At 47.2% G+C, this 21,481-nt stretch overlaps 1 protein-coding gene across 4 annotated transcripts in view; it reads left to right on the top strand.

Moving 5' to 3' along the window:
- LOC138566675 (neuroglobin-like) overlaps positions 1 to 21,481 on the top strand; it is a 370,623-nt gene that overhangs the window by 304,303 nt on the left and 44,839 nt on the right. Inside the window, exon 5 of one of the 4 annotated variants that reach the window (XM_069644244.1) lies at positions 14,401 to 15,162. The exons of the other annotated variants lie outside the window; for them this stretch is intronic. Coding sequence (XP_069500345.1) covers positions 14,401 to 14,490 — 90 coding nt within the window. The 3' untranslated portion in view covers positions 14,491 to 15,162. Of the gene's footprint in view, positions 1 to 14,400; positions 15,163 to 21,481 lie in introns of those variants that run through there. 4 annotated transcript variants of the gene reach the window in all.

The raw sequence follows: 21,481 nt of genomic DNA, 5'->3' as shown, positions 1-21,481 counted from the left end.
TCTTGGCGTGGCGACAAGTAAGAACAATTTGATTTGCAGGTTGCAGTGTGCCCCTTACTTTCCAGCTAGTCTTGGTGGTGGGGGTGTTTGGTTCCCATGGGGACTGTTCCTGGCCTTGGCAGTGGGAGGTGTACACCGTTCCCCCTGACCAGAGTCAGAAAACAGCGGCTACATTACCTATCTTATAGCTTACATATAGTCTTTAGAATGTAATTTCTTTTGGATATTTGGAGCTATCTTCCCAGTTGCTGTTGTCCCTGATGTGACCTTGGATGAATCTCCAGCAATTGTTTTGATCTGCATTTTTACTTCGCCTAATGATACTTTTTCTGTCTTGCTGGTATTTCGGCTCCAGGGGCAGACAGCGTATTTTGTGCTGAGTTCCCTGCTTTGGTACTGGAGCTACAAATTAAATACTCGATCTGGCTGTTATCAGTGATTTCAATCTGCCTACAAACCTTGCTACTGCAGGACAAGTTGCTAATTGTATAGCTCTTATGATGGATTTAGGACTCCCTCAGGGGGTAAATGAACCTACTCACAAACAGGGCAATATTTTGGACCTTATTTTTTCCCCCTGAGACACCCCCCACCCAGTGACATGGTCAGATTACTTCTTGGTGCCCTTCTCTATTTCTCATAAGGTCCCATCCCCCTCTTTTACTAAGCCTGATATTTGTAAACATAGCTGGTCCAGGGTTTCTAACTCCGAGTTGGTTACCTCCTCCAAACACATTGTGGTCGGGTGGAGAATTGCTCCCTGGCCACACTGGAGGCCGCTTTTATAGCAGTGGCTGATTTACTTGCCCCTGTTAAATTATGTAAACAAAGAAGTCGCCCCTTGAACCTTGGTTCTCTAAGGAACTCAGAGCAAGTAAACTACGGTGTAGGCAAGCCGAGAGAAAGTGGCTTACCAACTACTCATGCAAAGCTAAAACCATCTTTCGCAGTGTTCTTATTGCCTATGATAAAGCAGTTATTAATGCCAAGAAGATTTACTTTAGCCACAAGGTAGAGGGGGCCTTGAACAAACCCAAAAGCCCTATTTGACCTGGTCCAGTCACTCTCTAATCCTGAGACAGGTCGTGCCCTGGTGCCACCTTCGCAAGATCTGTGTGACTCCCTCTCATCATTCTTTGTGGCTAAAATATCCACCATTAGAGATACTATAAAAGATGAGGCGGAATCGTCTAGTATTGATAGGGCGTGTGTTAAGCCCCCCCGGCTATGGGGTTGTGGTCCACGTTCCCCTTCTTTTCTAATTCTGATATATTGCTAGCTATTCATCGCCTAAAATCAGCCTCCCCTGCAGATGCTATACCGCTGGCCCTCCTAAAGGAAGCGTCGGACGATATGATGGCTCATATTACCTCGGCTGTTAACCTTTCATTTCCTACGGGTGTGATCCCACCCTCACTCAAGCATGCCCTGGTCATTCCTTTGCTTAAAAAGCCGTCTCTGGATGCTGAAGTGCTGGGCAATTACTGGCCCATCTCGCTCTTGCAGTTCATGATGAAAATGTTGGAATCCCTGGTCTCCCCCCTTTTGTTCAACTTTCTAGAGTCCTCTCGATACTTTGTGTTTCAATCTGGCTTTCGGCCAGGGATAGGCACTGAATCTGTTCTGAACTCAGTGCTTGACGATTTGGTGCGCCTGGTGGATTAGGGTGGTGTCGGAGCCATCCTGCTATAAGATCTGTCGGCGGCTTTCGACACGGTCGATCACTCCACCCTAGTCTCCCGGTTGTCCACTGCCGGCCTGTCTGGCCCAGTTCTTGATTGGTTTTCGGCAGACCATTCTCAGCCGGTCTCTCTTCCTCCCTTTCGCTATGCTCCTGTCTCACTTGTAGGTGGGGTCAGTCACATGGGTTCTGATATTATTCTTATGCGGATGACACCCAGATTCTGGTCCGATTGGACCTTAATCAATCTGAAACAGCTGCTCGGCTGAGGAAATGTCTTGAGGAGTTAGGGGTATGGATGACATCCAGTTGGCTATAGCTTAATGCTAGCAAAACCGAGGTCCTGTTCGTAGGTACCACCTCTCCCCACTTGTTCTGGACCTGAGATTTCTGTCCCTCTTCTCTTGGCCCTCTCCCCACACCTGTCATGTCGGTCAGGAACTTGGGGGTTAAAATCACTGCCTCCCTGGCCATGGAGGAGCAGGTGGCAGCAATCTGTAAAACTGGCCATTTTGAGCTTTGGGTCCTGCGGAAGGTTCTTCCTTTCATTCCCACAGCATGCCAACCCCCGGTGGTCGCTGCTCTGGTACTGAGTATGCTGGACTATTGTAATTCACTCTACTTGGCGCAGCCTCACTACTTGATCAAGCAGTTACAACTACTCCAGAATGCAGCGGCCAGATCTATCCTTCACCCCCCGTTCGGAGCACATATGTCTCCGCTGCTGAGGCAACTGCATTGGCTGCCCGTTGCAGCTCGGATCATGTTTAAGTCAATGTGTATTGTACATCGGGCTTCTAATGGTATTGGAGCAGAGTATTTGCAAGCAAAATGTGTGCATTATGTGCCTACTCGCTCTCTCCACTCCCAGTCAGCTCTTCTGGTAGTCGTCCCTCGGTTTAGGCTGGCCCGTTCAGGTGGGCGTGCTTTTTCTGTTGTGGCAGCCAAAGCCTGGAACGATCTTCCTCCTGCTTTGCGGAGGATTGCCGACCATCTTGCTTTTCGCGGCGACTGAAAACAATATTATTTTAAACGTGCACAGTCACTGAAACCTCCCTCATGCTACCAGCGCCATGATGCCTTTGGCCGTACGTGCGCTCAACAAGTTCAAAAAAGGTGTCACTGCCAGTAGGCTGGGCTGCGTTTTAGGTTTTAGCATCCAGTCGCTGCTGGGTAATGTTGCTACTGCAGCAGCTGCACAGTAACTTCCTGCTTACCCAGAATTGCCATCTTTACAATAGGAGCTAACTTTCCCGCCAGTGTTGGTGATTGCGCCCATGATGGATGCCAAGGGCGAGCCTCTGTCACTAATCACAAAGGTCAACACGATTGATATGTTCATGTTGCCGACTCTTATTTAAAAATCAACAGTCAGGCAAAGAAGGCCCCCCAAACCCGAACCCATGGGCCCTTCTACTCAGCCAGCAATTCCACCAACCGTGGGCCCTCCACAGTGTTTGGTCCTGTCCTTCAGCCACAACTTCCGGCTCTGTGACGTTTCCTCTCCAGAGACAATAAAAATGTATATGTTTCAAACTAAGCCTCAGCAGCACCTGGGGTGCTAGGCGTCCCCTGTGCACCGGTTGCTATAGTGCCCAATGGGAAATAATGGCCATGCCAGACCATGTCCAAAGGGGGGAGCAGGGAGCCCCAGCACAAGCAGGGGTTTCAGTGCGAGAATAAAGCCACCGCGTCCTGTCATAGCTTGAGTGTAAAGAGTTCTGTGTATTCTCCGCTCATCCAGAATAGATCAACCTGCTGGGGGAAGCTCCTCCCTGTAGACTTTGAGTGTGGGGCGTATACATTTTTTTTTACGATGTAACGCCCCAACATCATGCTATTGGTTTTAAATGGAGAAAGCAGCTTCTAGGATAGTTTTCTATTGCCTGGTAAATAGTTTATTTTATTTGGATTTACATAGAGCAGCCTCAGCCGATTGCATGGCCTTTTAGTGTGTTTGCATTCCTAACGAGAGGAGGATGGAGTGGTAGAAGGGATGAGTGGTTTTGCAAGTGGTTGCTGCCAATAATGTTGGCCTTGCTGTGCAAGGCTATGTATGAAAAGGCAGTTGGGCAGTTTTAGTTGGCTAGTGGAAGAGGAAGAACCTTAGACATGTGAGGTTGATGAGTGGAGGTGGAAAGACCCTGTTGCCTGTCCACCGGTGTTTTTGCTGCGCCTGGGGTGTGGGAGGTACACCAGTATGTTAGCCAAAAGGACAGTGCCGGGGTTAGGAGAGGAGTAGTTGATGCATTGGAGAAAGGTGTTGAAAGTGGGGTAGTGCGAGGAGAGCATGTCGATGTTGATAAAATGGTGGTGCGAGACAGATTTTAGCCTGTGTGCCTAGTGCGGGTCCGCGCTTACATATTAGGAAATGTGTGGTGATGTTTGTAGCAGGTTGAGCTCTTATAGTGGTTGTGCTGCTTCATCCTTGATGGCTTCCAGGCTCTGCTTAGGTTTAATCAACGGTCATGGTTGACATATTGGTGAGTGTGTGGTGGACATGTTAAGAAGAGGGTGTTTGTTGTTAGGGGCTACTGCCTATACTTCCGGAATAGAGTAGGGTGAGTAGAAAGATGGAGGTTGAAGCTCAGATGTTAGTGTTCAGTGAACCCTCCACCTACCAGCTTCTGAGACCGCTCGCATTTTTTCAACTGTCCCTCTCACTCTTTTTCTCCTTTTCAAAATAGATAGCTTCGGTGCATTGGGCAGCAAGTTTCGGGGAATGCCAGGAGCAGAAAAATGCTGCCTTGAAACTCTCATTTCCCAGAGTGGTAGGGTTTCTAGCAGGCATGAACCTTTGGGTCTGGGAAATCGTGCTCCTCAGGATTTGAAAACACAGGTGTGGAAAAAAATCCTGTTTTCTCCTTCCTTTGGATGCAGGGGCTTCTGAATCAGAGCAGTCTTATGTTTCACTCTGCCTTATGGATGTGCTTTAACCAGAGGGCCCTCCAAGAGCTTTGGAAAAGCATATCCGATCACAATGAGTGCTTATGAGTCATTTGTTGGGAAATCGTCTCTGGGACATTATCCCTGGGCATTTTCAGTGATGTCATTTCATCAAAATGCCTGGGGTAGCGGAAGTGACATCACACGACCCTTGACCTCTAATGACATCACAATAAGTAATGTCATTTGACCCCACCCTGAAGTGACATCACAGGAAGCGATGGAACATGGCCTTTCACCCCTTGACAAAACGGAAGTGACATCACATAGCAGTACACTACGCAAAATATGGTTACAATATCACTGTAATGTCACATACATTTCATACAAGAATGGATCACCATATGTATCATTAATATTAGTGTGTATAGGCTTATACCATCAAATTACTGTGAATGCAAGCAGACGTCCAAGGCCAGATGATAATGATGTGTTATTATATAGCACTTAAGCACTTTATATAGAAAAAATAAACATGCAATATCACCCACCTGTGTTGGTACTCATTTATCAACTTCAGAAGGATGAAATGCTGAGGTGGACCGGCCGGGATATAAACCTGCAACCTGAAGAGAATACATACATCGTAGCAGTGAGCGCTTAACCCAATGAGCTATCTTACCAGCTATAGTAATATGAGAAATTACATGCTTGAATGTTCTCAAAGTCAGAAAGCAAATTACACTCTGTAGTGGATACCATTAAACTGGTAACTGAGATTCAACAGCAGCCCAGTTCATCTGCGGGTCTGGTGCAAGGTTGGCCACATATCAAGCCTGTGTGGATCTACTTTTCAGGTTTCAGAGAATGGCAAAATACATACCATTGGGAGGGTTCATATTCATAACTGTATATTAAAGAAATTAGAGTAGCATAGGGAAAGCAGCGCACTCACACAGCATACCATGCTCCGGGCACTCATGCATGCAAACAAACATCCTGAACAGCATGCCAGGGAGATGGGAAAGATAGACACATTGCAACAAAGCATTAATTGTGGCACAATGAAATCAGCGGCCACTTTATGTGCTATGGTCAAACATTGCTACACTGTACAGAAGCTTTTAGGCACAAGGATTTTGTGAAGTGACCGAGGGCATCGAAATGGAATACCTTGTGATGATCGTAACAGAGACAACAGCAGAACAAAATGATCTATAACTGCAACTTGCGAAAAGCAAAATACATAGGTGGTCATTATGACCCTGGTCATTACGAGTAGAGCTGCCGGCCCCATTAACCCCCTACCGCCTCATTACGAGGTCTCCTCGTGTGACCCGCTACAGACGCCTGGTTTTACCAGACGTCCTTAGCGGGTCCCGCAAGCGGTCCAGCATGCTAACAACAGGCCCGTCATTAACGGGCCCGTTGTTAGCATGCTCCCTATTCCCTTTGAGCCCTATGGGGGCTCGAATGGGAATGGGGATGGGTTCCTGCAATGGGGAAATACTGGGCCCTCCAAGGTCGGAATGGCCCGGTATTTCCCCATTCCAGGAACCCCGTACCCGGTACCCAGAATGGGGGTAGCCATGCCGCAAATAGTGGCATGGCTACCTCCAGGGTCGTAATGACCCCCATAGTCTGAAATGGATGCTTATTGTACTCTAAATGCTTTTTTGACGTTTTTGTCTGCAATGTGAATTTGAGGTTTTCAAGATTAGACTCAATCAGAGACTCACTTCCCAAAGCGAGCCTGAAATAAACCTTTGTTTGTTTGTTTGTTTATTTATTTAATGAGTCTAGCAATTATTGCATAGAGTTCAAGAAATACTGATTATTTGTTATTCCTATTCATTCTTATTTAGGGCCACTGTTCACAGTAGCAATTCTTCAATCCTTAACTAGACAAAATAAGTTTATCTTTAAGAACACGGAACATGTAGTAAGCCTTTAATTTACAGATCACACAGGTCTCAGGGAAGCATTTGCAGGGTTATATAGTCCCTGTTTCCAACTTTCATGTAGAAGCCATACCTGTCCTCTCTCTGTCTCTCTCTCTCTCCCTCTGTGTCTCTCACTTACTCTCTTTACCTATTTCGCTCTCTTACTCGGGCTCTCTTCATCACTCTCCTATGTACTCTCTCTCTTCCTCTCTTTATCTTTCTCGTTGTCAGTCTCTCTGCTCTCTCCCTCTCTCTCTCTCTCGTAGATGGTGATAGTTGCAGTACTTCAGGATGTTAATGGAGTCCACCTAGCACTCTTTTGCAACTTTTTCGGGCCAAACTGTGAGATTTTGCAATGCCCTCCACTCCCCTCTTTATGTCCTCCTTCCTAGTGTATATGATTTTAGAAAGGCTGCCAAGACCCTTCCTTTACAGTAAGTCTCTGGTGGATAAGAACCTCTGAGTCTCTTGCCTTTGAATTTCACTTCGGTCTAGAGGCAGTTAAGTTTGCTCTGTCTCTCGACCAGCACGTAACAAATACCGTAATCCAATCAAAACAGCTTTCTTTGTATTAATCTGCTATGATGGTGAAAGATTATCAATTATTAACATGCTCATATACTCCTTGTTTCCAGCTCATCCCCTATTGCACTATTCTTTCCTGATTGGTGGAATTGGAGTGCACGAGTTTGTTTCTCTAAGTTGCTCCCATAACATATAACCAATGTCCTGCTTTCCTCCCTTGAACACATATTGGTTGTGCAGCTTTCTGTTTCTTTTTTCTCCCTCCATGAAAATAAAATACAAGTTGTAAAACGGAAAATATACAAAGATATTTTTGGAGAGGAAGGGCAGGTTGTATGTCCAAAAACAGCTGGGGAAAGCGCTGAGGGTTACATCAAGTGGTTGCACATCAAGACAAGGTGGGGAGGAGGGGCGAAAATATAACTTCACATTCACAAGTCAATGCAAAGACTTTCTTGTGAGTTTCATCTTATGAATTTTGTTAGCCATATTCCTCCCAAATATGAAATACAACTCCATAAGCCCTAACAATGATAATACTTCTTTCTTGCTGCTTGGTGTGGACATCTCCTCAATGGCGTACGTGTTATCTTACATTTGGTAAGACATCTTCACCTGACTCCTTATGTCCCAATATGTTCCCTTTTTCTGGTGAAATGTACCTTTTTCTAGAGTGACAGATAGACCAGCTTCTCCCAATGCTCTTAGCACTGTCATCAAGCAAAGAGCATGCTCCTGCTTGTTATGACCCCACGCTAGTATGTCATCTTGGTATGCCTTCACTCTTGCATCATACTCAACAGCCTGTGCATAATCCACTAGAATATGCTTGCTACTGTTATTAAGCCACCTGAAGAGTTCTATTGGTGTTATGAAGACAGTTAAATCCATGGAATCTTGATGTAGAGGAACCTGGAGGTAGAATGATCTAAGATCAATCAATGAAAATAATTTTGCTCCCTCACTATTTGTGATTATTTCAGATATCTTCTGCAGGGGAGATCTTTCAACCACCATGTTTTTATTCAGGCCTCGCAGATCATTATGCACAATCATGTCTCCATTTCCTTTCCTTACTACCAGTATTGGACTGACTCATTCAGAGGTGTCCATTTCTTCTATAATTCCTTCTCACTCCAGCTCTTTCTGTACATCGGCCCGCATAGACTCACTTCTCTCAACTTGGACACGAACTGTACTGTTCATTCTTTAAGTGTGATGCAATGCATCATCCTTCTCAGACATCCGAATTCCTTTCTGAACAATTACAGGCACCATTTTGTTACATCACCTTTGAGGCATCAGAATCCACAGTTTTTTTGACAGCGATGACATGGCTCACACTTCAGCCGGGCGGGCTTCATAAAACCGCATTCCTTGCAAGGCTCTGTCGACATATGAAAAGTTGATGGAAGGGAAAGTGTGAAGTTGGAAGAAGAGTGGAGGCCAATGAGGGCTCCACAGCAGTGATTTGGAGTTAAAATGTGTATGCAGAATAAATAACCATTAACCTTCGGTCTTAACGTTGCCTCATTTGTGGAGTGAACAGCCCAGGGTGACAGTAACACCATAATACTGGTGAAGAGCTCGGAGCGGCCAATCAAACGAACCCAGCAGTCAATTGAAAGGAATGAGAAAGGAAAAGGACAAGTAACAAGTGTACAGACATTGGCCTCTGCATCTCGCTGCTGCCATCTGGTGGTTAAAGCGAGTACAACCTGTGACTTGAATAATACAGCAAATTAAAGACAGTAGCCTGATTCTGAGAATGGCTAACATCCCAGGACCCATAATGCAATGTTCAGAGCTCCAGGATGAGAGCAAACGTGGAACACTGACTATCCAGACCACGATGCAGGGAGCTAAGCAAACCTGTTGATGCAGATAGCTGTAAAAAAATAAAAGACCCAAACACGTGCACACTATAAAAGCTCTGCATAACTCAATCCGTGTACATGGAGTCAGAATTGTTTCCCTGAAAATGACCGCTCTGGGCCCTTCACCTGAGCAGTGCAGTTCGCTTGCACCACCACGAGCTACTCAAGAGGTGGTTTGATGCGGGGATTCTCGTCTCATCACAATTTCTGTCAGGTCTGGTCAGTGTTTCATTTGTAAGGAAGATGAGCGCCAGGGCTCAGAATGTTGACCATGAGGCTGCCACTCTACCACCATGGTCGGCCCCTATCACTGCCTCCACCCATTACCACAGCAGGAGCTGTGCGCTGTCAAGGCTGAATAATGCCACTGCTAGCCCAACTCACGATCACCACGCTCAGCAACGCCTTTGCCCGGTCAGCTGGGAGAATGTGGAGGAGCGGCTCCATCAAGTCAAGGATGCTAATAGCAATTGACAGGTTTAGAGCTGCTGTATACATGGTGAATCCACAATGCAACAACCCATTCAATGACATGCCATACAGTAAACAAAATGGCCGTGCTTTTGTAACTGTGCAGTGCAGTGTGTCGCACAGTGCTGGGTTTTATAGGCTCAATCTCATGACATACATCCCAGTTTTAAAACATTGCACAATTCAACAACCCATGCATACGACAAACTGTCCAATGCAGAATTTAACACGAGGGCCGAAGCCCAAACTGTCAGACATATAGTAACCATATGCTGGGGCAGTGCAGTATCTCGGAGTACGTTTCAAACCCATAGCGGGCAATGCGACAGCCTACTGTGCACACAATGATTCCTGATCCGTCAGAGGGCATCTTCGCGGAGGCCCACCAATCTCCTGCCTTCGTTACCATCTCCCAGTGCAGCCTGTAGTGTTCTGTTCTCATTGGGCCCCATTCTCTGGCTGCCCTTTCGCGTCCAGCTCTCCTTTGTTTCCTTTGCCCCCATCCATAACTAGATTTCTGTTCCATCCACCTCAATTATAGCATCATCCCTTATCCCAACATGATCTCTTAATGTTTCTCATCTCCCCATTCTCTCATCGAGCCTCACTTTCCAGTCTTCATGTTGCTCTCCATCTGCTGCATGAATTCTCCCCCTTGCTCCCTACTCTCTTCTTTAGCCCCAGTATTGCATCCATCCCATCTCTCGAAGGCCAATCGCCCTCTCCTTGTGACCATATTTCACTCTTGGCTGTGTGCCCATGTCTCTTGCTCTCAGTGCCCAGTCGCTTTCTATGTCCATATAACCCTGTGAGACCATTCATTCTCTGGCAGGAAGGACAATTATTAGAGGTTGGAGCGGGCAGCATGCCTTTACATCAGCCCCCTTACATTAGCACTCTTTCACCCTTAGATTGGGCTTTTCGTTATTAGGGTTCTCTGCATAAAGCTCTGCTATTTAAACAAACCCCAATACCCCAATTAGAGATCTCCACCCGTGAATGATCCCCAAAATAGGTTATCCCTTCCATAACGCACAAAGTAGATTCCATTGCGAGCCACAAAACCCTGGATCGTCCTGCTCCATCATTCTCTTGGACAAAGTATATTCCATTGCGAGCCACAAGACGCCCTCCCCACCCCCAGCCTCGTCCTGCTCCATTATTCTCTTGAACAAAGTCGATTCCATTGCGAGCCACAACCATCCCCCCCTGCCTCGTCCTTCTCCATCATTCTCTTGAACAAAATATATTCCATTGCGAGCCACAATCCCCCCACATCCTCGTCCTGCTCCATCATTCTCTTGAACAAAGTAGATTCCATTGCGAGCCACAACCACTTCCCCCCGCCTCATCCAGCTCCATTATTCTTCTGTGGTGTCTACACCCTACTCGCCTTGCTCTTGCTGTCTCAAAGTCTGATCACCATGTCTCACTCTGTCTGTGCTTTTTCGAACTTATCTCTGTATTTGGTAAATAACCTGCCCCTGACTCCTATGGACTCCATCCTAAGGCTGAACCTTTCATTGCATTCATCTGAAGTACATCTCAACATCTCCAGCAGCACTGCTCAAAGCCTAGCACATGGATCCTCCTTAAAATAGGATGGAAAACGGATAATTAGACAATAAATGAATGTCCTACACAACCAGGTAATATCCCCACCTGACCACCTCCTATTTTCACAGTCCTAGAAACGGAAGTATCAGGTGTTATTGTTTTGGGGCAGGCTTGGGGTCATTTCATGAGTATCCCACACGTTGATTGGATCAAGTGAGTTCTAAGACTGCCCCAATAGGCTCCTTTAATGAGGAAACGAATCTGAAACCTTCATAACAATCTGTAACATGTTTCAGTTTCATCAATGCACTTAGCTTACATGTCCTCAAAAGGTGCACCTAAACTTATATTTTGTTCTGGTTTAGTCAAAGGTGCACCTAAACTTATATTTTGTTCTGGTTTAGTCTAAAAACAAGACTAAAAAAGAAAAAAAAAGGATTATCCCAACTCTGGAAAAGCGGATTTGTTATAGATGGTGCTTGTGACACTCAAGTTGTTGAATATGGGAAATGTTTCATTTGTTCAATTGTAGCGAGGTCACTGCTTAGAATGAGAGATGGAGCGTTGGTGGGTAGCGCCTATTTCTCCCGAGTACCCTTCTCTTGTCTTGCCGCAATATGTCAGTGTTGCCCCCCATGGATAATGTACGGGGCGAGCTAGCTGCAGCATGGATGATTTAAAGAAGACACTGCATTATTCACTTCCATTAGGACGAAGCCTGATTGCTATATGGGTAAAATGTGCAGTATTGAAAAATAAGTGCATGGCTTGCCACTACAACCACTCTGCTAAACTCTCCTTTTCCGATTCGTTTGGTGTAGAGGAATCGCAACACAAGCTCTTTGTAGAACCCAATCCTGGCGATTTGCATAAAAGCAAAGAGCATTATGGGAACAACATAATGTCCATAATTTTAAATGTTAAACATGTCTAATAGTGATTTATTAAGAAAACCTTTTAAGTGAATAATGGACTCTTCTGTTTTGACTGGTCTCAATATTCACCCTAATAAAGAGATTTCTGTAAATGCAGCACATATGTAAGAGTTTGAAGAGCTGTGCCACCATATGGGAGGCTTCTCCAATTTTGGTAAGTACATGTGCTCTGAAGGCTCATTAAAGAATGGGTTGTGCAGTGCAGGCTGCTTTTCAGAATACTAGGCACGAATGCAGAGTCATCTGAAAGCAGTCTAATCAATGAGGCAAAGAATCTGCAGAGAGTTGTCTGGGTTTGGAGGACGGAGCAGGTTAGCATGGCATCTGGACAGCTCCCCTGAATCTCATGACTTTACGAACTTGCTTAAGTGTTCTGTATTTTGACTGAGGGTTTCTGTATTTTTGTGGTAACTTAATTCTTACTCAGTCTCTACTTTATTTTCTCGATTGTCGTCAACTTCCTATTATTGTGTGATTCTGTAGTGGGGCAATTGTTGGCTAGAGAGCAGGTGTCCCCCTGCCTTCTCCAGAAAACACAGAATTATAAAATCAAAAAGAACACATTTGAAACTGCACTTTAAATCCTCCTGGAAATGCAGCTGTCACAAAAAATAATTAGTTTTGCTACACAAGTAGGGACAGAGGAGGCATTAGCGTGCACAATTAGTGTGTCTTGTTAAATAGAATAGACTAGGTGGCAGGTAGGTGTGTACCAAGATAGGGACTCACGACACTAGTAGGGCAGTATTTCTATAGGTAGGGATGAGGTTGCAGCGTACCTATATGTAGATATGTTATGTGCCAGACATGCACTAGGTTCTCGTAAGGCAGCAAATAAATGCAGAGCATATGTGTCCTGCAGAAGAAACATAATGTGCCATGTTAGAATTGTACCAGGAGAGAATTCAGCTTGCTGCTTTAAGAAAAGCCCAGTTGAGCATGATTGAACAAAGCAGGGAAAATGCTGTAGCCAGCTAGATGGTGGCTACCCAAAGGAATGTCAAGGCCAAGCCTTTGCAGGAAGTGTACATGGCGAATAAGATATTATTGTGTTTGGTCAGCTATCAGATAAATCAAGTTGCAAAGACACAGAAAGTTTATGGGACAGAACTGGGCATCCCAGGAAAACAGAAGGAGTTGGAAGATTAATGTATTCTGCAATCGACTAGGCGTGAAGGGAAGACGCAAGAAGCGGATAAAGAAAAAACAACTAAAATGCTGCGATGAAATCTTAGCAGGATGAGTCCCAAAATAATTATTCATAATTCTGTCAAGAGAGTGATGGCAATCACGGATTGCGAACAAGGCCTTGAGCCTCGACTCATGGCTTGGGGGGTAAACATGGGCTATTTGATTTAATTCAAATAAGCCAATGTGCTTGTCTCTCTCACCTACAAAAATGTTTCATCATGCAGCCAGTTCATGGATAGTGTGACCGCATTGAACCGAATAAAGCACATGTCTTTCTTCACTGCAGAAGTAATTTAGGGCCTACCAATTAATTTCCGGACATGATGAGGTAGCATTTTTTGGGGGAATGTCAATGGGTGGTATTTTAGATGACGATTGTCCAATCCCTTGTTGTGCACATATAGGTTCCATATGTAGTTTAGTAGAAGGAGCCAATGATTAGGAGTGATAGGTTGTCATAACTGTGATATCACAATTAATAATTAATGTTATATAAACTCCTGTTTTCTGTTCAAATGTTGGAGAATGTTGGAGCGAGAGCTTGGAATTTATTTTGCTTTTCCCGCAGTCTATTGCAATAAACTGGTTACCTTGCATTTTGCCATACCACAACCACTCTGTGCTGTCACATTTATGACAAATGCCAGTTAGAGGGCAATTTGGCATTTTGTGACCCTCATATCAATTCCATCTCCTCATTTTGACCTTTCTCACTTGCTTTGTATTAGATCTGGCCCAATCAGATCAGTATTGCATTGTTTGGTTACACATCGCAGTGAAGGGCACGTGTTTGCAGACTCTCTGCCATCAGAGAGAACACAAAGACTCATGTGATGCTGTTGGGTGTGACACTGTGTAACTCCGTAGGCCGTAATGGCATTGTAAACATCCTTCATTTTGTCTAACCTTTGTGTTACTGCTACTTGTAGGATGCCCTTTATGTATTTGTTGCCCAGTGCCTCACAGGTGGTATATGGATCGTTTGTAATGTTTTATGCTAACCTATCACAAGTATGCTTGAGACAATGGCATACTTCCCAAAGGTTGGCCACGTATTCCATTGGACCGATACACTCTATGCCTAGCTAATACCAAGTTTACGGATCCCACTGTAGCAGTGCAGTTCTTGTAGTTAGCCTTTTGTCACTGTCCTTACGCATGTGGCATATTTCTATTTTCCTCTCACGCTTTGTTCCCATTAATGGCCACCAGTACCATTATCTGTTGTTTGGCTAATGTCATAACTTTGTGTCCTTTGGAGGTCAGTTGTGTCAGTGTGTGATGCTACTATGCCGTTATTATACGGAATGCCTTTGCCTTTTCCCTCTCTACAGGTGAATGGGACAGTCTGCTTGTCAATTCTGCTATTCTGGGATATGGTCGACATCACTCTGCTCGTGTCATTTGGAAACCAGGCTTTCTAGGCTTTCTGGAGTTCGTATGCCTCTGATTCTCGGGCCATGAAGATTCACTAGGGGTTTGTGGTCAGCCCAAAGTCTTAATCTCAAGCCCCACAGGTCCTATCAAAAGTGATTTACCAGGCCCTTGTTATCTCGCACATTAATGGGGGAAATGCCCACCTGACAGGGCTCCCAGCCACTCACTTGGCTCCCTTAAAAGTAGTTCACCATGCTGCAGCATGTCTTATTACAGGTGTGTAGAAATTTGTCCCAATCACCTCTTCCTACACGAACTACATTGGCTTCCTCAGCAGGCCAGGATACTGTACATGACTGCATGTATTATCTACAAAGCAGTCACAAGCAGCACACCAGTGTACCTGGTAGCTAAACTACACATATCTGGTGGCACATGCTCCTTGTGTAGCAAATCGGCCAACCACTTTGAATCATCCAACCAGCTCGAATCACAACTAGTCTGAAAAGAGACGGCCTGCATCAATCAGTCTCTTGTCACACACCCACCCTCTGGAACTCGATACCAGTATTGACTTAGGATGACCCCACAATTCTACAATTTCGCTAATCTCGCAAAATGTGGCTTTTTCAACAGCACCTGACTATGTATGAATCCCAATGGATGCAAAGAACACAGCTCACAGTACTGTGCTACTGCTAAAAGATGCCAGCCCAAGCGCTGAGTACCCAAACCTTGTACAGCACTCCGCTGCTTTCGAGCTAAATCCATGGTTTAAATGATAAAATAACAAATAAAATAAATATACTTACCAAGTGCATGCCAGCATCTCCTGTTCAATGATTGAATAAAGTCTTTCAATTTACTGGAGTACTTTTGATGTGGATAAAGTGGGGTTAATTTGACCTTCTTTTTATAGCAAGGCACGTCAATGCCATACATGCCAGCATCTATAGGTATCCCTCTTTCTCTTCCAATATTTAATGGTTTGAGTAACAATGAGATGGAAATGGCAACTTTTATCTGGTTGAATGTCTGTTGTCTATGTGTGCTGTTCCCTTTTCCTCAGTAGTTACATAAGATTGCAACTTTGTTGAGAAATTCAGGGCAAACGTGGATTAATATTCAGCCATTCCTATGAATGACTTAAGTTTTCCTGTGTTGTTGGGTTCTTGGCCTCCCGTATGCCCCTCACATCTCTTTTGTTTCTACTCTTGCAGCTGATATGCAGTACCCCTGGAAGTCTAGTTTGCAAGTTATCAGATATCTTGTGTCTTCCGACACTAGTTGGAGACAACGTACTACTGTCGCACACTACACCGAATCGTTCAAGGTTTCTGAGCCGCAATTAGTGTGCACAGGATCCTTCAAGCTATTTTTGGAACAATACAAGCAGCATTATTGCAAAGAGAAAGACCTGGTGTGTCGAAACACATGTTGGCTCTGTGATTTAGAACATTGGACATGTATACAGTACCTGCAACATTTATGCTTGATCAATAAATCTGTTACAAGTCAGCGCAGTGTGACAGCTGGTTGTGTAATGGTAGACACTGAACTGAGTCACACATGCAGTCAGATGTTTGAAAACTGGATTCATCATTACCTGGTGGAAGGTACTTGTGGTATCGATCTTGGGGAAAAATAGTGGCGCCCTGTAGCAACAGGACCAGTTTGGTTCTATTTGTGAGCATGAACTTGTTGCTAATGGCTTCATAATTTAGGCAGTGCAGATCAACGATGAGCCTGAGTTTTTGCACACATGCTTCGTAGTGATGACAACAGAACTAAGCCAGTCTGTGGGTTTCACCACTCAATGGGCCTGTTTCTTGGAATTGGGCACAGAAATGGCGCAAGTGGCGCGCACCGAGAAGGAACCTGCGCAAGCCGTGGTGCAGAAAAAAAATTGCGCTCCCTGCGTTTTAATGAATTCAAAGACGCAGTACTAGCCATCGCGCAAGTAAAAACAAGCTGCGCAAGGAACGCCCACAACACACCCCATGCACACAAAAAAGCAAGCTAAAAGCCAAACCAGGCGCAAGCCTCCACGTCCACCCTTGAACCAGCGTCCAGAACTCCTGTGAGAAGGCGTGCCTTCCCCATCAAGCCCAAGCTGCACCCGAGCGAAAACGTGGGCCCTGCCGCGCAAGCCCATGCTGCACCCTAGCGAAAACGTGGGCCCTCCCTCGCAAAGCCAGACTGCACTCCAGCGAAATCACGTGCCTCACCCTGCAAGCCCAGGCTGCACCACTGCGAAAACGAGTGCCCTCCCTCGCAAAGCCAGACTGCACCCCACCAAAATCGCGCACCTCACCTCGTAAGCTCAGTCTGCACCCCTGCGAAAATGTGAGCCCTTCCTCACAAAGCCAGACTGCACCCCAAAGAAATCACACGCTTCACCTCGCAAGCCCAGGCTGCACCCCAGCGAAAATGTAGGCCCTCCCACGCAATGCCAGACTGTACCCCAGCAAAATTGCATGCCTCACCTCGCAAGCTCAGCCTGCACCCCAGCGAAAACCGCAGGCCCTCCCTCGCAAGCCCAGGCTGCACCCTGCAGACTGGACACCAGCCCCCTACACCTGTGAAACACCCCCAGGCAGCCCCCTCCAGCCTGGATACCAGTCCCCAGTCCCCCTCACCAATGAAACCCCCAGGCAGCCGCCTGCAGACTGGACACACACCCATCCCCCTCCAGTCTGTACACCATACCTCAGCCCCCCTCACCTATGACACCACCCCAGGCAGCCCCCTGCAGACTGGACACACACCCATCCCCCTCCAGTCTGTACACCATACCTCAGCCCCCCTCACCTTTGACACCACCCCAGGCAGCCCCTCCAGTCTGGACACCACCTCCACCCTCCCTCACCTGTGACACCCCCTCCCCAGGCAGCCCTTCCAGTCTGGACACCACCCTCCAATACCTCCAGTCTGGACACCACCTTCCAGCACCCTCACCCGTGACACCCCCCCAGGCAGCCTCCTCCAGTCTGGACACCACCCACCAGACCTCCTCACCTGTGACCCCCCACCCCCAGGCAGCCCCCTCCATTCTGGACACCCCCCCAGGCTGCCCCTCACCTGTGACACCCCCCCTGGCAGCCCCCTCCAGTCTGGACACCACACCCAACCCCCCTCACCTGTGACACCCCCACAGGCAGCCCCTTCGAGTCTGGTCACCCTCCCAGGCAGCCCCCTCCAGTCTGGACACTATCCCCAGGCAGCCCCCTCCAATATATCCACACAAACACAATCAATCAACAGTAAACAATGGATATCCATCCAGGACTGGAGCATCTGCTGACCCACCCTTCAAAACCTTAACCAGCCCACCTCATACACATGTGACAAGTGAATGCAGTGGCAAGTGGCATGTGCATGTTGGCCATGGCACACAGCCAAGGCATCAAAGCACACTAACTGAATGTGTGCCCATGACAGAAGTAAACATACTAATAAATATGAAATATCCACAAACAATGACCAGGCGCGTCACTGCCTGAGCATCAGTGACCTGGGTAGAAGGGGTGGCAAATTACCTGTCAGGGAACAATAACATGACAGGTCCATGCATCTATGGGTAGTAAGAGAGTTCATGAGCCACAGAGAGGGGTGAATTTTACTGCCACTCCAAAAGAGCAAACATGGCTCACTACTGCATTCCAGCGTCCGAGGTGGAGCAACACATGACAGAAGGCAGTGTGTGACTGCACATGCTGGTGGGCATGTCTGCATGACATGTGTTTAACACAGCAATGCCAAACAAAAGTGCCATTAAGGGGACTATGGAACACTTCCACAGTGAGCCCACCTCCCTCCACCCTAACCACACTGATGGCAAACACACAGTGATGCTGCACAGCTAAAGGCAAATGAAAACATACAGTGCAGACCTAGTCTTCTGATGGACCCACCTCCACTTGTCAGCACATATGCATCCTTCCAGCCACAACCATCACAGCAACAACACACATGCATGCACGCCACAAGACATCTGACTTGCAATGGAGAGATGCACTTGCAGAAAATGGAACTATCAAAGTTGCCAACACATAAACGAACTGCATGAAGCATGGAATGTAACAAAATGACAGATGTATTGAGTATAAATATGTACAATTAAAATGGGGAATGACGGTCAAAGCAGTCCAGGGGAAAATAAGAAAAGAAATAAAAACCCGACGGCTAAATAACTATATACATGAAAAACTGGTAAGGAAAGTCTGCAAAATCCAGGGAAATTGAGAAATAAAAAAGGAAACCTACACCAAAATAACTATGTACAAAGGCAACAGACTAGTCCTTCTCCCCAATCTCAATCACCCTGTCCCTTAGGGCTGGGTAACACGCCATCCCCACACCCCCAAAGGGCGGCTTCCGTTTTTGCTTTGAAGGCTTGCAGGTAGGTCATCCAGCATCTGTGTCTCTGTCACTTGCGCTGCTGTATAAGTGGCCTCCAGGATGGCAGCCCGACACCTTGCCTGACACAGTGCAATCCCAGCCCTGGCCATCATTACACCTGCTTCCAGTGCCCGCGGCCTCTCTGTCACAATCTGCCAGAACGCTGGAACATGGAAGAATCTGTGCCTCATGGGCACGTGTACCTTCTGCCTCACTCTTCCAACCTGCCTCCTTTGGGTGGTGTGCCCTGGAAAAAATCATCTCCTCCTCCTCATTGCCACCTGCTGGCCCAGTTCCCAAGGCCTGCTCCATTTATATGCCCTCCAGGCTGATGACGATCCCTGGGGGCATACGGCACCTGCACTGCTCATCGATACGGCACCTGCCGTGCTCATAGGTGCCTGCTGTCCCTCCATTTCCTGTGCCCCTGTTGTTGCCCGGGTAGGCACAGTGGCCACCTCAGCTGCTGTGCCTTAGACTCCCAACATGGGCAGGGATGTGAGCTCCACCAGATGGGGAATTGTGGGTGGGACTGGTGCACAGGAGGCCCTGCTGGTATATCTGAGCCGAAAGGCACGCTGGAGGACGACTGGCGCACAGAGGAGGAAGACGAGGAGGTGGTCTCATGAGTGAACATCCCATGGAGTTCACCACAGCAAAAGCATGTTGCAAGCCAGGACACAAGGCGGTATAGCTCACTGTGATGATGGGCAAGCAGACTACGAGTAGCGGCGCATCATCACGAATGACATCTGTCTGCTTCATCAGGGGCAGCACATAATCCTGGATGGGCATACCAGATGGCAAGGGGGTGCTGGTCTGGGTGGACACACCAGCCAACAAGGGCGGATGGATCTGGGTGGAGGCATCCTAGCAGGTGTGCACTGCTGCATTTGATGCCCCAAGGACCGGATTTTGCACAGGCACCTCTGCGGTGGCCTGCACAGCCTCATTCTCCCGGGACAGGATTGCACCAAGCGCACCCACCTCAACGCCCCCACCTAGCTGCAACAGCCACCTCCTCCACCTCCATCAACATGCATGACTCCAGGGTGTATTCCGCCATGCAGGGCCCCTGCGTGGCATCATCTGGCCCACCGTTGCTGAGGAGTCAGCTCACACATTCACCTTCTTGGACTTACCCCCAGCAGCCATGCCCAATGTCACTAGCGCTGCCTCAGCCACATCGCTCCCTGAAAATGATCTGCCACGTGTAGGTGGCTGTGGCCTGCTCCTCTGCCTCGCTGCAATGGGGTTGCTGCTCTGGTCTGAGGATGATGGTGCCGACATGGCAAACCCTGAGGCAGGTGTGAGTTGGCAAGATGGTCCTGGAGCTGGAATGTGAAGCGGTTGTTGTGGAATGGCACAGTGGGAGTCCAGCAAATCAGCTGAAGCAGTCACAGGGCGGGAGAGGAGAGCTTAGGCAATGGCGGGACAGCAGCCACTCCAAACGCAGTGCAGGTGGGCAGCGGGCATGCGCACTGTACAGGCAGCAGCAGATGGCAAAGTTGGAGGCAGCACAGGGCAGGTGAAGGCAGGTAAAATGGCACAGAGGCAGGAGCATGGATCTTCTGTGTCTCACAATGATTGCAGCCGTGAACAGAGTGAAGGGACTTTGTGCATAAAAACAAGAAAAGCCTGGACACATGAAATCAGAGGAAAGGGCCTCAGCGCGTAACATACGTAACACAAACGTCTTATTTTGGTGGAGATTAGTGAGTCACATATGCATTTTTTTCAAATATGCCCCTGTGAATTGCATACCACTATTCTTACCTTTCCGGTAGCTTTCCGGGGTTCACAGACGCATTTTCGTGTTGCTGTGTGCCACTGCGTATCACATACTCCTTTTTATTTTATTTTGGCAGCTCTCCTGGTATCGTGTACGCACTTTATTTATTTTTTAGGGGTTTCTGTGCATTACGCATGCTGTAATATCCACACCTGAAGTACATTTGAGACTTGCTTGACCACAGAACTACATCTCATATCACGTAGACAGGCCCCTCACTCATATTGGTCAGGACAATTACTGGGTGTGCCTTCTATATTTCCGTTACAACTGAAACATTAGTGGAAAGGCCCCAAGAGTGAAAGGGGGCAGATGGGGGCAGGGTCATGGATGTGCTGGAGAAGCAGCTGTTCAACCCCCAAGGGTCTGGGGATGTGCAGAGAAAGCAGATATCCCAGCCCCAAGGGTTCCGGGACATGCTGTGGAAGCAGCTGTCTCAGCCACAAGGGATTTTGGATGTGTTGTGGAAGCAGCTGTCCCAGCCCGAAAGGCTAAGGGACATGCTGTGGAAGCAGCTGCCCCAGACCAAGAAGGTCATGCCATGCCCCAGGCCACTTGAGGTCTGGCATCTAGACCCCAAACTGGTCCCAGCCACACAGGGGTGGCACCAAGACCTCATGGCAAGAGGTCAAAGCCTACACAGCAGGAATAGGCTCAACCCCATGACACAGCACAGGACACTGGCACGTTAATCAAGAAGAACTTCCATGATGACAAATTTAAGAGCCTCATGGACTACATCACCATTCACTACAGTGACATGTGCCAGCATCTGGGGAGCACACATACAACTGCTCAGTGTATGGTGCATTGGCAGCATGTCACGGACGAGATCAACACCTTAG

Source organism: Ambystoma mexicanum, chromosome 2p (genome assembly GCF_040938575.1).
Source record: "Ambystoma mexicanum isolate Mex_15411 chromosome 2p, UKY_AmexF1_1, whole genome shotgun sequence".
Classification (NCBI taxonomy): Eukaryota; Metazoa; Chordata; class Amphibia; order Caudata; family Ambystomatidae; genus Ambystoma; species Ambystoma mexicanum.
The sequence above is the reverse complement of the archived record's forward strand: the minus strand, read 5'-3'. Positions and strand labels throughout refer to the sequence as shown.